The sequence below is a fragment of the Pelobates fuscus genome, chromosome 8, assembly GCF_036172605.1.
Source record: "Pelobates fuscus isolate aPelFus1 chromosome 8, aPelFus1.pri, whole genome shotgun sequence".
NCBI classification, from domain to species: domain Eukaryota; kingdom Metazoa; phylum Chordata; class Amphibia; order Anura; family Pelobatidae; genus Pelobates; species Pelobates fuscus.
In genome coordinates this window covers 160,267,178-160,284,984 of record NC_086324.1, presented here as the reverse complement: position 1 = coordinate 160,284,984, position 17,807 = coordinate 160,267,178, and the positions used below count along the sequence as shown (strand labels likewise).

At 39.0% G+C, this 17,807-nt stretch overlaps 1 protein-coding gene across 2 annotated transcripts in view; it reads left to right on the top strand.

Annotated features, from left to right (window-relative positions):
• The first annotated feature begins 5,260 nt into the window (after nucleotides 1-5,260).
• Nucleotides 5,261-17,807, top strand: part of LOC134570957 (glucagon receptor-like) — a 32,412-nt gene continuing 19,865 nt past the window's right edge. For both annotated transcript variants that reach the window (XM_063428979.1, XM_063428980.1), the window contains exons 1-2: nucleotides 5,261-5,386; nucleotides 15,032-15,096. In XM_063428979.1, the coding sequence (XP_063285049.1) occupies nucleotides 15,046-15,096 (51 nt within the window). In that variant the 5' untranslated portion in view covers nucleotides 5,261-5,386; nucleotides 15,032-15,045. The remainder of the gene's footprint in view (nucleotides 5,387-15,031; nucleotides 15,097-17,807) is intronic.

Sequence of the window (17,807 nt, the reverse complement as noted above, 5' to 3'; positions counted from 1 at the left end):
CCCAGACACACAGCGCATCCCCAGACACACAGCGCACCCCCAGACACACACAGCGCACCCCAAACACACACAGCGCACCCAGACACACAGCGCACCCAGACACACAGCGCACCCAGACACACAGCGCACCCAGACACACAGCGCACCAAGACACACAGCGCGCACCAAGACACACAGCGCACCCCCAGACACACAGCGCGGCACCCAAACACACACAGCACCCAAATAACCCTCAGTGAGTTAACAGACAAAGAAAATTAGAAACCTAGAATGTGACAGCAGATAAAAACACCCTCACACACAGCACCCCTCTTACAGACACACACACTGTGCCCCTCAAACATACAATACGTCCAAATATAATATACACACTACAGCACCCCTCACACTGCACCACTACACACATTACGCTCCAGATACACGCTAGATCCCTTACCCTATATGCACTCTTAATCCCCTACACACACACACACACACAATCTCCTATACACACTCTAGGTCCTTTACGCAGTAGATCTCCTACACACACACACACACACTGCACCACCTACACACACACTACATTCCTTATCAGCAAACACATACAACATTCTCTAAACACACCCTCTCTACAACCCCTACACACACTACGTCACCTATATACACACACACACACTACAGCCCGTATGCACACACTCGCTACATCCCCTATAACACTATGCCCCCTATACACACACTATGCCCCCCTATACACACCCTGCCAGCCCCTGCAGGGCCAGCGCTACCCGAGCGCCAGTCCTGCTGTCTGCCTCCATGGGCCGGTGGGGAGATCAAAGATCTCCCTCACCGGCCCACAGGCACTCAGATGCGGCCGCTTGGGGAGGGAGGGAGGGAGGAGAAGACCCGGCGAGCTCTATCCAGCAGCTCTGCCGGGTCCTCTCGCGGGATTCTGAGCGTTGCCGCGGTTACCGCGCCAACGGTCAGATCTCGCGAGAGTGAACTCTAGCCTGCAGGCTAGAGTTCACTCTCACCACTGGACCACCAGGGAAGGAAGCACCCTCCATGGCAGCACGCCCCTCCTCATGGTTGAACGGACTCCCCCCTCCCAGGATAAAGGTAAGAAGGGGGAGGGAGGGGGTCATTTAACATTTTATTTTATTAATAAAAAAATATATTTTAATTTAAATAAAAAAATACACTCACACAAACAGCACCCCCAGACACACACACAGCACCCCCAGACACACACAGCACCCAGACACACACAGCACCCTCAGACACACACAGCACCCAGACACACACAGCACCCTCAGACACACACAGCACCCCCAGACACACACACAGCACCCCCAGACACACACACAGCACCCCCAGACACACACAGCACCCCCAGACACACACAACACCCCCAGACACACACACAGCACCCAGACACACACACAGCACCCAGACACACACACAGCACCCAGACACACACAGCAACCCCAGACACACACAGCGCATCCAGACACACAGCGCATCCAGACACACAGCGCATCCCCAGACACACAGCGCATCCCCAGACACACAGCGCACCCCCAGACACACACAGCGCACCCCAAACACACACAGCGCACCCAGACACACAGCGCACCCAGACACACAGCGCACCCAGACACACAGCGCACCCAGACACACAGCGCACCAAGACACACAGCGCGCACCAAGACACACAGCGCACCCCCAGACACACAGCGCACCCCCAGACACACAGCGCGGCACCCAAACACACACAGCACCCAAATAACCCTCAGTGAGTTAACAGACAAAGAAAATTAGAAACCTAGAATGTGACGGCAGATAAAAACACCCTCACACACAGCACCCCTCTTACAGACACACACACTGTGCCCCTCAAACATACAATACGTCCAAATATAATATACACACTACAGCACCCCTCACACTGCACCACTACACACATTACGCTCCAGATACACGCTAGATCCCTTACCCTATATGCACTCTTAATCCCCTACACACACACACACACACACACAATCTCCTATACACACTCTAGGTCCTTTACGCAGTAGATCTCCTACACACACACACACACACTGCACCACCTACACACACACTACATTCCTTATCAGCAAACACATACAACATTCTCTAAACACACCCTCTCTACAACCCCTACACACACTACGTCACCTATATACACACACACACACTACAGCCCGTATGCACACACTCGCTACATCCCCTATAACACTATGCCCCCTATACACACACTCTCTACAGCCCCTAGCCACACATTACACCACAAACACAAATGAAATTGACCTATTTACACAATACCACACCACACTCTACACACACGCAATCCCACAAGCAGGCTCCAAACATATGCACCATGCACTTTCCTGGCCCTTTTGTCCTCTGGTATCCCACTTGTGGAGACACCAGAGACAATTTAAAAGCAAACACAGCGCAAGCATGTTATTAAATTTGCTTGTGCTGTGCAGAACAAATTCAGGGCCTTTTTCTAATGCCAGAGCTCTTCAGTGGGGCTCTGCGCATTGAACCAACATGCTCACTTTGCGAGGGGGCCTGCTTGTCATTAGTGATGACAAAACACACCCTCTCTGGCCCCGCCCCCTTCTTAGGGGGCCGCTCTGATTGAAAAATGCCCGGGCCTAATTTTTTTCCCAGTCCGGCCCTGATCCCCTGTATGCAAACACATACACTACATTCATTAAACACACACTCTCTACAGCCCCTATACACACTGCATCACACACACATACACTAAAGCCCCTATGCACTCACTCGCTACATTTCCTATGCCCCCTATACACACACACACTGTCTTACTCTCTACAGCCCCATGCCACATATTTTAGACCACAAACACAACACGACTGAAACCGACCTATTTACAAAAACACCACACCACAATCAGCTCATTGTGCACACACGCAATCCCACAAGCAGTCACCAGAGTCAAGTCACAAGCAAACACAGTGCAAGTGTGTCCTTACTTCTGCTTGTGCTGCGCAGAATAAATACAGGGGCTTTTCAGCGGCGCTCTGCGTCTGGTCTGCCCTGGAAGAGCATTGAACCAACATGCTCACTTTGCGAGGGGGCATGCTTGTCACTGTTGATGGAAAACACCCCCCTCTAAGGCACCACGCCCTTCTCACAGGGCCACTGTGATAAAAAAACACCCCGGCCAAATTATTTTCCCTTCGGGCCCTGGAGTGAGTTAAAGGGGGTAAGTTTGGAGATGAAACTTTAGGATGGGGACCTTAGCAACGCCTCTGGCTCCACCTCTGCTCACATTTCTAGCACTACACTCTCTAAAATTAAAATGTCCATTTGAATATTTGGGAGGTAGGCCACAGTCTGCTGCCACAATCAGGTGCTACTGTTCATGGATTCTGAGGTTCTACCAGTGTCACTAATACAAGGAGCGGCTGATAATTCTAGCCAATCCTTTACTCCCACAGAAATAAAAAAAGGGTGCTGAGGGGGCGGAGCCAAGCCACGGACCGGAATGACCGCATGTAACCGAAGCTCTGGACCAAACCACCACATTAGACCCTCTAACATGGTACAAAACCTTTACAAAGTGCACCAACCAGCACCGATAACGAGGAGTGAAGAGATGGGCCGGAAAACTAAAAAGGCCAAGCCCGATAAACCTCGGCTTAGCGGAAATATTGGAGACCTATGGCGACAGGCCTGCAACAACACAGGCACAAACATGGCTGTCTATGCCGATGACTACTCTGAAATGTCGGATGTTTTTACAAGCGGGGCTAAACTACACTGCTCACCCGTCTTGACAGCTCCTCTCCAGACTCACCCTCAGGCAGACAACTCTCCCGTGACCACAGCGGTGATGAAAGAATTGCTAGCAGGGCTTCAACTCACCATACAGGCGGACATGGCCCAGATACCCAGAGACCTGCAAGGTCTGACAGGCCGCCTAAACACACTGGAAGCAGACTCCCGCCGAAACACGCAGGACACAGTGCGGCTACGCAAAGCTGTGCACGACCTGCAACAGCTGACCCACACAACAGACCAGCGATTCGCAGAACTGGAAGATCAGAGGAGAAGCCTGAACCTCAAGATCAGGGGCCTCGGTGAGGAGATACCAGAGGCGGAGGTACCGCACTACATATGGTGCCTGGTGGACGCTTTTTTTACCCACAAAAGAGGCCAAGCAGATGACCCTGGGGGGGATGTTCCCCCTCCCACATCCAGCTAAAGCCCCAGCCACAGCACTAAGAGACCTCCTGGTGCGCTTCCTGAGCCACAGAGAAACATCAGCGGTCCTCCAAGTGACCAGAACTCAGACTCCTCTTCTTTTTTCTCCACTGTACTTATCCGCAAGTTGTTGAACGTCCACCTCCCCCTAATGCTCTCCCCCTCCACCCCCGGGGTAATGGTAGCAGGAGCATGTTGTTTAACAGCCCACACACCAGAAATCATGCTCCCTAGCAACCTGAGCTTGGTAAGAGGACCATACCTACATCACTATATCAGTAGATCCATCAGCCCAACAGCCCTTAGCAAGCCGGACTCACCGGCTATGAGACCATGTTTCCAGGCTCCCATGCTTACGAATTAACGCTGATTCCCACTACCCAAAATAAAATTCCCTCAGATCATGGCCCATGGCTACTATAAGAAAGTCTACATGTCTGTTATACAATATTGCACAAGTCTAATGATATGCATATGTTGCCTTCTTTTTTCTCTCTTCTGTAACATTTAATTTTTTATGCTGAGACCATGACCTGAGTCAAAAATAAAGAATTTTAAAAACATTTTTTAAAAAGGGTGCTGTGCAAAACCAGGAACGAACACATATTTAGTTTGTTGTAAAAACAATGTCAGAAAATGTCTGAAAAAAAATGAATACAAATAAAAAATAAATAAAACAAATTCAATGTTTGGTTTCATCCTACCGAATGGATTTCTACTTAATGACATCTGTGTGACTACACATCGTATAGTGGGTGACTCATACTTGAAAATGAGATAAATCTCAAATTAAAACACTTTCTAAATAAATAAACACGTGGACATGCAGTGTAGGGGAGAGCTGGCGAGGAAAGACACGGAGATGGAAGGACAGGATGAGAGAACGAGTAAGTAGAATGTATTAAAAAATAAAGAATCAGGAGAGAGAGAGAGAGAGAGAGAACGGGCTAACAGGAGGAGGGGTTTAAGAGAAGCAGATATAGAAAATAACTGGAGATTTTAAAACAGAGTTAAAGAGGAGGGTGATTGCATGAGGACGGTGTGAGACAGATCTAAAGATTTTCCCGGAAGCGATACGATCTCAGAGTTTGATTGAGACCCAAGTGACTATAGAATCCACAGGGGATAGTGTCAATCTCTCCGCCAGGTAAGTCTGTTATGGGCTGTTTAGATGGGTTTGCCCAGTTTTTATTGTGAGAGTGAAGACAAATGTTCAAAACTATTTATATGCAGTATAAATCAAAACAGATTGGCAGACAAACTAGATAGACAGACAGACAGACAGACAGACAGATATAGAGATAGATAGATAAATAGACAGAGTTAGATAAATAGATAGATAGATAGACAGAGATAGATAGACAGATATAGATAGATAGATAGATAGATATAGATAGATAGATAGATAGAGATGGTAGATAGATAGATAGATAGAGATGGTAGATAGATAGATAGAGATGGCAGATAGATAGATAGATAGATAGATAGATAGAGCTGGTAGATAGATAGAGATGGTAGATAGATAGATAGATAGACAGAGATAGATAGATAGATAGATAGAGATGGTAGATAGAGATGGTAGATAGAGATAGATAGATAGATAGATTCATATAATGAAATACATTTTTCAAGTTCAATTTTCTTTAACTGCCATTTACAACTCAGTTTATATAGTTGCCAATATAACACTGTATCATTATATAAATGTATTACACATGTATTATGTGTCTTGCTGGGCAATGTGCTATGGACTTCCACTGTTTAGGGTGAAGAGATAACAAACACACATTTCTCTTCTTCAATTAATAAAAATCTTAACTTGTAAATGTATGTACAGTACAGCCAGCAAAGGCAGCATCACAAAGACAATGGAAATAAAATGAAGTTTTTTTAAAAATTGCCTTGTTATATAAAAAAAGTTAAAAAAGACACGAGTAGGTCTTGTGTATTTACCAGATTACTGTTTGGTTAAATAGGGATTCATTTCACTGGTGATTTCCGTGGCAATAAGTCTAAGTAATACGCAATACATTTTTGTTTGAGGGTCTACATGATTACACTATAATTTTGTAGTTTTTTTTTGTTGGTGTGTACTATTGTTTATAGTCCATGAATCTCACAGGACTAATAAAGAGAGGTGCAAAGTATTTCTGTGAATCTAATATAGCTGATTTAATAGGGCACTATGGGGTGCATCTGAACCCACTTCCCTTTGAACACTTTCTGTAAATGCAATAAGACGAGGTAAAAGCAATCCATATAATATAATTATAAGATATTAACATTTGAAATGTTTGTATTCGCTGCAAATTAACAGGCTGTGCATGATTGCTTTACTTAGCCCATATATTGTACTCTAAACTAGACATATGTAGGTGCCTGGACTCGGAGTTCCCCTTTAATCCCAATTGAGGCACGATAATATTTCCAAACTTCAGCAAGGGTAGGTCACACACAATGATTTTGAAAAAAAAGTTCAGAGCTAGTTTGAAATTTTACTCCAAAAAGATTTGCCTTTGTAGCGCCATAATTATCGAACTTATTATTCGACATCAAAACTCATTAGATGGTATCTGTTGCATCTGAAGAATTTTATGAATAATGAGCTTTGATCCCATGAGAATTGGGCAGCCGTAATTGTTGTGGGAGACACAGATGGAATTCTTGCATACAATCTGATAACGTGCACAGTAAGAATAACTTAAAAGACAACTGTTGCTCTAAAATATATATTTTTTCATATAATAATCATTTTTATGAAGTATTTGATTTTTCTACATAAAGTATATGTATCAAAATGAGACAAACTCACCCCTACCTTTGGTATACGGCAGGATTCTATACACATACCTTGGGTCATACAGTGTTTTGACACGGACAGTTAGTCTCTATGATTTTCCCTGTTTCCGTGCAGGGAGTGAAGCCGATAGGACCATAGAGACTAACTGTCACCTTCCAAACAGTGTCTGACCCAAGGTGTATGTATATGGCTGAAGGACAATGTCATATAATAAAAGTAGGAATTAGGTTGTTTTGGTCTTATTTCTTTTACATATACTCCATTTAAAATAAAAACAAAGCTATTTTCTTTCAAAACCTGATGAAAGGATTATAATATTGAAAAACACTTCTCAAGTAACAGTTGTCCTATAATGTTGTTTATTGGAGATAATGCATTTGTGAATTTTGTAATTCAGAAATAGTCAGACCATCTGACAGTTCTAGAACCTAAGTGGGCATTTTTAAAATGTTTTTTTTATTTAGTTTTGTCTCATTTTCATTGTATTGTGAGCCAAAATTAGAATATTTGTACCAACTATGTGTCCCAAATCCTGAGTCAAGGTGATACAGAACAGTTTGTCTTCACGATGCACAGCTGTGGACTATTGCCCCATAAAATATATTTTTTTGCAGAGCCAAACACAACTGCGTGAGAGGCACTTTTTATATTCCTATGAGTCTCATACCACGGTATGGGTGATATCAATGAAAAAATACTCTTGGTTCTGGTACTTCTGAAATGAGTCTCAGTTTTAAAGAAGTTGCAATAATTACAAATATTTTATATAAGTTGAGGCCATAATAGTACAAAAAAATAATTAATAATAATAATAAAAATAAAATATCTATTTTATTATTATTATTATTATTATTATTTTATTTGTACTATTATGGCCTCAACATAATATTTGAGGTCATGATATTAAGGGCTTCAAATTATTCAATATCTTTTCATAAACTTTTAAAATGATTCAATATTTCGAAAAATATTTTAATATTACAATATTTGTTTGTATTTTTTTTTACATTTGATATTTTAATGTTTTTTTAAATAATTTGAAAAGCTTATTAAAAAAAAAAGATTAAATCAAGGCTGTCATTGCATAACTAATTGCAAGAATAAAGGAATTCCAGTATAATCAGAACATGTGTTGTCTTGCACTATAATGCACTAGTCTCATCTAATCAGATCATATTCTGTTAGCAGAATCTGTTTAAAGAATACTGTGTGACTTGAGCCTGGAGTCAAAGTGCAACATTTGTTCTCTGTCAATGCACACATCCAGTCTAAACCTTTACAATTCAGGGATTTGTTAGCCCTATGTATTCACGGGTTTTGCCCTCCCTACATTTCTAGAATGTGTGGACTCACTGTAAGATATGTATTGTAACCTACGGTATCAATCAAGTGGTAGCAGTATTCTACAAGTGGAATAGATATTTGTACAAACAAGGTAAAAGAAGATTGAGGGTGCTCCCAGGAATTAAAGACGATGCCTCCTTCATCTTAGCTCGTGATGTGGGTATAAGAGGAGGTCAAGACTAAAGGTACCTATGTTCTGTGATGCATACCTCCTAAGTATCCCTATTTAGGAGGGACAGTCCCTAATTTGGGCCCACATGCCTCTTTCCCTCTTTTCTGAGAGCTACATATTGTTGGTGTGTCTGAGTGTATAACAGAGCTCCACAACAATAATACTCCCAGTAATGTGTCTTTAAAGTACAACAAATGTGTTTAGAAATCAGTCTGTGTAAATAAAAAGGTACATTTTCAGGCTGGACAAAAGTGGTAAGTGGTGTCCCTCGGGGTTCTGTTTTGGGACCGCTTCTATTTAACATATTTATAAATAATCTTGAAATAGGCATTGAAAGCCATGTATTGGTGTTTGCAGATGACACAAAACTTTGTAAAGTAATAAAATGTGAGTAGGATATTGCCTTGCTGCAGAGGGATTTGGATAGGTTGTGGGACTGGGCACTAAAATGGCAGATTAAATTTAACGTAGACAAATGCAAAGTTATGCACTTCGGGGTTAAGAGTGCACAAGCAATTTACACCCTAAATGGTAGTGAACTAGGGATAACCACACACGAGAAGGATTTGGGAATTGTTATAGACAACAAATTAGGTAGGAATATGCAATGTCAATCTGCCGTTGCTAAGGCCAGTAAGGTTTTGTCATGTATAAATAGGGGCATAAATTCTCGAGATGAAAATATAATTTTGCCTCTTTATAAATCGCTGGTAAGACCACACCTTGAATATGCTGTGCAATTTTGTGCGCCTTTTCTAAAGATATCATGGCACTAGAAAAAGTCCAGATACGAGCTACAAAATTGATAAACGGAATGGAGCATTTTAGTTATGAAGAAAGGTTAAAAAAATTAAATCAGTTTAGTTTGGGAAAATGGCGCCTAAGAGGGGATATGATAACATTATACAAATATATTCGGGACCAGTACAAACCATTATCTGGGAATCTATTGATAAACAGGGCTATACATAGGACACAAGGTCACGCATTTAGGCTGGAAGAAAGGAGATTTCATCTAAGACAAAAGTTTTTTTTTACAGTAAGAGCAATAAGGATATGGAATTCTCTGCCTGAGGAGGTGGTTTTGTCAGAGTCTATACAGATGTTTAAACTGCAATTGGATAAATACTTGCAAAAACATAAAATACAGGAATAGAATTTATAATGAGTGGGGTAATAGCTGCTTGATCCAAGGAGACATCTGACTGCTATTTTGGGGTCAAGACGGAATTTTTTTCAAAGTTGGTTGCAAAATTGGAAGCGCTTCAGACTGGGTTTTTTGCCTTATTTTGGATCAACAGCAAAAGCATATGTGAGGAAGGCTGAACTTGATGGACGCAAGTCTCTTTTCAGCTATGTAACTATGTAACTATGTAACTGTGTAACTATGTAACGATGTAACTGTGTAACTGTGTAACTATGTAACTAGATAACTATGTAACAATGTAACAATGTAACTATGTAACTATGTAATTGTGTAACTGTGTAACTATGTAACTGGGTAACTATGTAACTGTGTAACTATGTAACTAGGTAACTATGTAACGGTGTAACTATGTAACTGTGTAACTATGTAACTGTGTAACTATGTAACTATGTAACTCGGTAACTATGTAACTATGTCACTAGGTAACTATGTAACTGTGTAACTATGTAACTGTGTAACTATGTAACTCTGTAACTATGTAACAGTGTAACTATGTAACTCGGTAACTATGTCACTAGGTAACTATGTAACTATGTAACTATGTAACTATGTAACTAGGCAACTATGTAACTGTGTAACTATGTAACTGTGTAACTAGGTAACTATGTAACTGTGTAACTAGGTAACTATGTAACTATGTAACTAGGTAACTATGTAACTAGGTAACTGTGTAACTGTGTAACTAGGTAACGATGTAACTATGTAACTAGGTAACTATGTAGCTAGGTAACTAGGTAACTATGTAACTGTGTAACTGTGTAACTAGGTAACGATGTAACTATGTAACTAGGTAACTATGTAACTATGTAACTATGTAACTATGTAGCTAGGTAACTATGTAACTGTGTAACTGTGTAACTAGGTAACGATGTAACTATGTAACTATGTAACTAGGTAACTGTGTAACTAGGTAACTATGTAACTAGGTAACTAGGTAACTATGTAACTATGAAACTATGTAACTAGGTAACTATGTAACTATGTAACTATGAAACTATGTAACTAGGTAACTATGTAACTCTGTAACTATGTAACTGTGTAACTGTGTAACTATGTAACTATGTAACTGTGTAACTGTGTAACTAGGTAACTATGTAACTGTGTAACTATGTAACTATGAAACTATGTAACTAGGAAACTATGTAACTAGGTAACTAGGTAACTATGTAACTATGTAACTATGTAACTATGTAACTATGTAACTGTGTAACTATGTAACTATGTAACTATGTAACTAGGTAACTATGTAACTATGAAACTATGTAACTAGGTAACTATGTAACTATGTAACTATGAAACTATGTAACTAGGTAACTATGTAACTCTGTAACTATGTAACTGTGTAACTGTGTAACTAGGTAACTATGTAACTGTGTAACTATGTAACTATGTAACTGTGTAACTGTGTAACTAGGTAACTATGTAACTGTGTAACTATGTAACTATGTAACTATGAAACTATGTAACTAGGAAACTATGTAACTAGGTAACTAGGTAACTATGTAACTATGTAACTATGTAACTAGGTAACTATGTAACTATGTAACTGTGTAACTATGTAACTATGTAACTAGGTAACTATGTAACTGTGTAACTATGTAACTAGGTAACTATGTAACGGTGTAACTATGTAACTGTGTAACTATGTAACTGTGTAACTATGTAACTATGTAACTCGGTAACTATGTAACTATGTCACTAGGTAACTATGTAACTGTGTAACTATGTAACTGTGTAACTATGTAACTCTGTAACTATGTAACAGTGTAACTATGTAACTCGGTAACTATGTAACTATGTCACTAGGTAACTATGTAACTATGTAACTATGTAACTAGGTAACTAGGTAACTATGTAACTGTGTAACTATGTAACTGTGTAACTAGGTAACTATGTAACTGTGTAACTAGGTAACTATGTAACTATGTAACTAGGTAACTATGTAACTAGGTAACTGTGTAACTGTGTAACTAGGTAACGATGTAACTATGTAACTAGGTAACTATGTAGCTAGGTAACTAGGTAACTATGTAACTGTGTAACTGTGTAAATAGGTAACGATGTAACTATGTAACTAGGTAACTATGTAACTATGTAACTATGTAACTAGGTAACTGTGTAACTAGGTAACTAGGTAACTAGGTAACTATGTAACTATGTAACTAGGTAACTATGTAACTATGAAACTATGTAACTAGGTAACTATGTAACTATGTAACTATGAAACTATGTAACTAGGTAACTATGTAACTCTGTAACTATGTAACTGTGTAACTGTGTAACTATGTAACTATGTAACTGTGTAACTGTGTAACTAGGTAACTATGTAACTGTGTAACTATGTAACTATGTAACTATGAAACTATGTAACTAGGAAACTATGTAACTAGGTAACTAGGTAACTATGTAACTATGTAACTATGTAACTATGTAACTATGTAACTGTGTAACTATGTAACTATGTAACTATGTAACTATGTAACTATGAAACTATGTAACTAGGTAACTATGTAACTATGTAACTATGAAACTATGTAACTAGGTAACTATGTAACTCTGTAACTATGTAACTGTGTAACTGTGTAACTAGGTAACTATGTAACTGTGTAACTATGTAACTATGTAACTGTGTAACTAGGTAACGATGTAACTATGTAACTAGGTAACTATGTAACTATGTAACTATGTAACTATGTAGCTAGGTAACTATGTAACTGTGTAACTGTGTAACTAGGTAACGATGTAACTATGTAACTATGTAACTGTGTAACTAGGTAACTAGGTAACTAGGTAACTATGTAACTATGTAACTAGGTAACTATGTAACTATGAAACTATGTAACTAGGTAACTATGTAACTATGAAACTATGTAACTAGGTAACTATGTAACTCTGTAACTATGTAACTGTGTAACTGTGTAACTATGTAACTATGTAACTGTGTAACTGTGTAACTAGGTAACTATGTAACTAGGTAACTATGTAACTGTGTAACTGTGTAACTAGGTAACTAGGTAACTATGTAACTCTGTAACTATGTAACTGTGTAACTGTGTAACTATGTAACTATGTAACTATGAAACTATGTAACTAGGAAACTATGTAACTAGGTAACTAGGTAACTATGTAACTATGTAACTATGTAACTATGTAACTATGTAACTATGTAACTGTGTAACTATGTAACTATGTAACTAGGTAACTATGTAACTATGTAACTATGAAACTATGTAACTAGGTAACTATGTAACTCTGTAACTATGTAACTGTGTAACTAGGTAACTATGTAACTGTGTAACTATGTAACTATGTAACTGTGTAACTAGGTAACGATGTAACTATGTAACTAGGTAACTATGTAACTATGTAACTATGTAACTATGTAGCTAGGTAACTATGTAACTGTGTAACTGTGTAACTAGGTAACGATGTAACTATGTAACTATGTAACTGTGTAACTAGGTAACTATGTAACTATGTAACTATGTAACTAGGTAACTATGTAACTAGGTAACTATGTAACTATGTAACTGTGTAACTAGGTAACTATGTAACTATGTAACTATGTAACTAGGAAACTATGTAACTAGGAAACTATGTAACTATGTAACTATGTAACTATGTAACTATGTAACTATGTAACTGTGTAACTATGTAACTATGTAACTATGTAACTAGGAAACTATGTAACTATGTAACTATGTAACTAGGTAACTATGTAACTATGTAACTATGTAACTATGTAACTATACATTGCTCTTGTTCTAAAATACATCTTAGTTGTATAAAAATAATTTTTAGTAAGTCACCTAAAATTTATCAGAACACCCCTGCCTCTGGCCACACTCACACTCACACCCCTAAAATTAAAGTGTCCCTCATTGTCCATATGAAATGTTGGGAGATATGATGATGTGAGACGATGATCCATTGCTTTTTCATGGATACCAGAAGGAGCACTGTCTATGGAGTACTTAGTACTTATGGAGTGCATTGAGCTATAGGAAAGGTACACAATTAAAAAAAAAAAGTCGTCCCAAAATCCATATCAATAATATAAAACATATAACAGAAAGCTTGTTGGAAATTAAGACCAATATCACCTCTCTAGGGCAGGACTCAAAAAGTCCACTCTCCATTCACACCTAATGAATATAAATTCACCTGGTTAGCGTGCCATGCTTGCAGTAGCAAGGACAAGCCCTGTCTATCACGGTTTGAGCCCCGGATTAGGCAATCTCAAAGTGAAGGTTTATTCACATACAGCTGTGCAGTAGCAAATTAGCAGCTATTTTGGCTAGACACAATTCTTATTAATACATACGATGCAGAGCCTGCTGACATACAGTAGATTCAAGATGGGATGGAATAATATCTCCCTACCAGGCAGCCATTTTGAATGTGAATCTTCCTGTATCTACTCCCTCAACGTAGGCCCCCTATTTTATCTGTTTTTCTGTTTTACTTGATACAAAATAAAAACAACAAAAATAACAAACATTGTATGAACCAGATTGAATATAAACATTTAAATAATATCATAAGATGCACTCAGGATTATAATACTCGCTGGAGGCCTGGGAAGAAATCAAATACATGGGATTATGGTTTTAGAGCCCCTTGCTGTGCGAGATGATGATCTATAAGTCCCTATCAGTTTGAGACATATTCTGCCTGTCCCTATGTCTTCCAGAGGCCTCTCTGCGGATCCGTTGTTTTGTGAGATGAGGTTCTGATGAAGCACCACAGTGAGATAACTCTCCGCAAATCTCTAGCTATGTGGGATGACGCTCAGCTTGCCCCTAGCTGTTAGAGATGGTGCTCTGCAGGTTAAAAACGAGAAATAGAAACGTTGATCAGTTTGTCCGCTTGTCTGTATGCTCTCTGAATGCCAGGTGCAAATGACAGAGCTAATAGCAATTATTGACAGGGAGCTAAGATGGCGGCGCCCAGTTGCAGGTTAAAGTGATGTGATTTCTATATTTAATTTTATTTTTCACATCTCCCAAATACATATTTGTTAAATATAGAGAAAAATAAACGTAATATGCAAAATCCAGGGAAGTCACAGTTCCTCTTTAAGGTACCTATATTTTTGTCCATAGGTAAAAAATTTTTTACTCCAGATGATATGAGCTGTTTACCATGATCCAAATGGAGATAATAATGAGAAACATACTAATATGCAGCATTTGTGGAAGCTTAGTTTGTCAATTAGTGAGATACCGTTTCCTGAATGTTTATACGGTAATTATTTGTTTTCTTTCAGCATCTATTAGCTGGATGACCCCTGCATCCCTGCTCACCTTTCTCATCACCCTCTGTTATATACAGGTAAGTTATGGATCTTTTCCCTTAATTAGTGCCAAGCTAACTGACAGCTTCCTTAAATCTTGATTCCCCTGGGGTCGTGAAGATTGATCTTAGCTCGATTTATGACAATAATGAGAAATAAAGTTGTTTATGATTTATCTGGCGAGAGCATTTATTGCTGTTATATTTTTAGATAAAGTAATTTACGAATGCATTTCTAACATGCGAAGCTATCGTATACTTAACATTTCTTAAGTTGTTCGGGTAATTATCTACAAACAGAGTACTATGCAAAATAAACCTACCGACAAGAAACTAAATTCAGGAGTCAGGGAATAATTAATTTGTGGAGCATGTCTTCTCTCTGGGCAAGTTGATTCAAAATTGACAAAAATCGAAAACCAAAAGAGTTACCTAATAATCAGGAGAGCTATAATTCATCAACAGTTACAGTACTATCTGTTGATTATCTTAGTTTTAGTTTAGTTAAAACTAGCCTTTGATATTAAAACTGTAGGGGGCAACATCTGGTTGAACAGAAGCCAGACGTTAGATATCACTAATCTAGATGTGCTTTATGGCATTGATGTGTGCCACAACAGGAGGAGAAACCCACCGTGGTTCATTCAGTATTCTGTTGTGTTGTCTTAATTATTTGCCTGAAGACCAGTTCTACTGAAATCCACAGGAAAGCTTTTTTTTAATTACACTTGATTGCTCATCACTGAAATTAACAGGTTCCCACTGCGCAATTAGAAATTATTCCACGATGAACAATTTTCTATAATTGCATTTATTTTTAATGACCCGAGGCTACATTTCTAATTTATCACTTCTCAACGAGTTATGTAGCCTCTCACGTTTATCACTGTGAAAATAAACCTCCTGAATATTTGGAAGCAGATACAATGTTCTTGCTGAGTTTCTCTGTTTGCGCCAGCCCAGTTGTACCTCTTCCATGGAGTAAAGTGCTACGTGATGAACTCTTCATTCTCCTTCACGTAGACAAAGCCTGAAGAGTTCTTTGATTACTGAAATTACTCTTGCAGGGGGTTCAGGTGCTGCCTGTTGGGATCTATGTGTTGCTAGGACATAGAAATCTTTAAGTTTAATGAGGAGCTTAATTAGATACCCAAGGAGAGATTAACGATAACACCTTTCATATCACTTGTGGGAATATTTTTCATTGTCGAACTTTATAAAAGTGGTAAGTTGCAGAAGGCCCCGTACATTCTGGAGGAAGGTAAACGTCTACTCTGAGGATGCAAGGAGAAGTTACAAAAATATAATACAATCTCATTAATAACGAGACCGTCCTAATATCTGTTCACCTAGAGATTCAGATAATCTTCCATATACCCTAATACCCTGATAATCTCAATATTCACTCCTGATAATCTACAACTCAAGCACAGTGGATGAGGACACTCGATCTGTCATCATATGTGACGCATGTATTTATTATCGGAGGACAGCTAGTCTGAGAGAGAGTGGAGGCCAAAGACCAGCTCGGTAGAGAATTATCAGGTGGCCAATCTTGTCCTAAAGCAGTAAGAACACTTGGTCCAGTCCTGTATTCCTTAAAATCGAGCATTTTATTGCTGGAATTCTAAAACATTCCATATATTTTTCAAGCTGAATAAGTCATGAGAATTTTAGGGAATGCCCCTATTTTCGGTCTACGTGCGTCAGCTGAGACAATACAGATGGCATTTACGCAAACCACTAGTTTTGCTTGAGCAGATGAGCCTAGTAAAAAGACACAGACATCCCTAAAGCGATGTTGAAGATTTTGTTCAGCAATGACTCCAGCTTCAAGCAATGGGATCAGGCCGTAGCTAATCTTACTGTCACAACCCATCATGACATGAAGTAATTATTGTGGTTATAGTGACCCAATTTTTCTTTTCTACTCTGTTAATAGAAATAAACCTAAACCTGTTCCATCAAATAGCTTCTGATAGCGAACAATGTACGAAGAGACTAGTAATATCTTAATTTACTCACTGAGCAATCTCTTATATTGAATTACTTGAACGCATGTGTGTATTTATCTGTTACCATTATTCTAGCACTGGGACACAATTCTCTTCTTATAACTAGACAGAATTATCGATCTAAAGCATTTTTTTGAGATATGCAAAGACATTTATTTTTTTTTCAGTTTGTTCATTCGTTCTGATTTTTCGGTTATAAGTCTGTCTGAAATTCAGTCCCATATCTATTCGGTTAGTTCAAAATATAATCAAAAATGGATTTAGGGTAATTCTGGATGACCATTAATCTCTACGGAAACTAACAAATCCAAAGAGTGGCAGTCACATCAACCCTCTAAATGGGGATGTTAAATCACTCAGAACAGCAGCAGTCATTCAATGAATGGTACCGAATAAAATTAATTCAGTGGCCCATTCAGTTGTTCATTAATATTTCAACTGTTACTCATCTTTGGTCGAATAGAACAAAAACAAAAATTATTGTTCCTTTACAGAAGACGAGTGCACATGTTGAATATTTTCCATTTCCTTCCTGTGCCCATTGCATGTACATACAATTGGAATTGTATTTAGAACTGTAACATTCACAGTTACATATGAGTAACATCATTGGAGCATCATTAACAAGCTCAGAGCAAGAGTTCCGGGTGGCTAATGTGAATAATGTGCATATTGGACATCTGACATCAGAATTCACAGCATGCTGGTAACAGGCATCCAATGGCGGTGTGACCC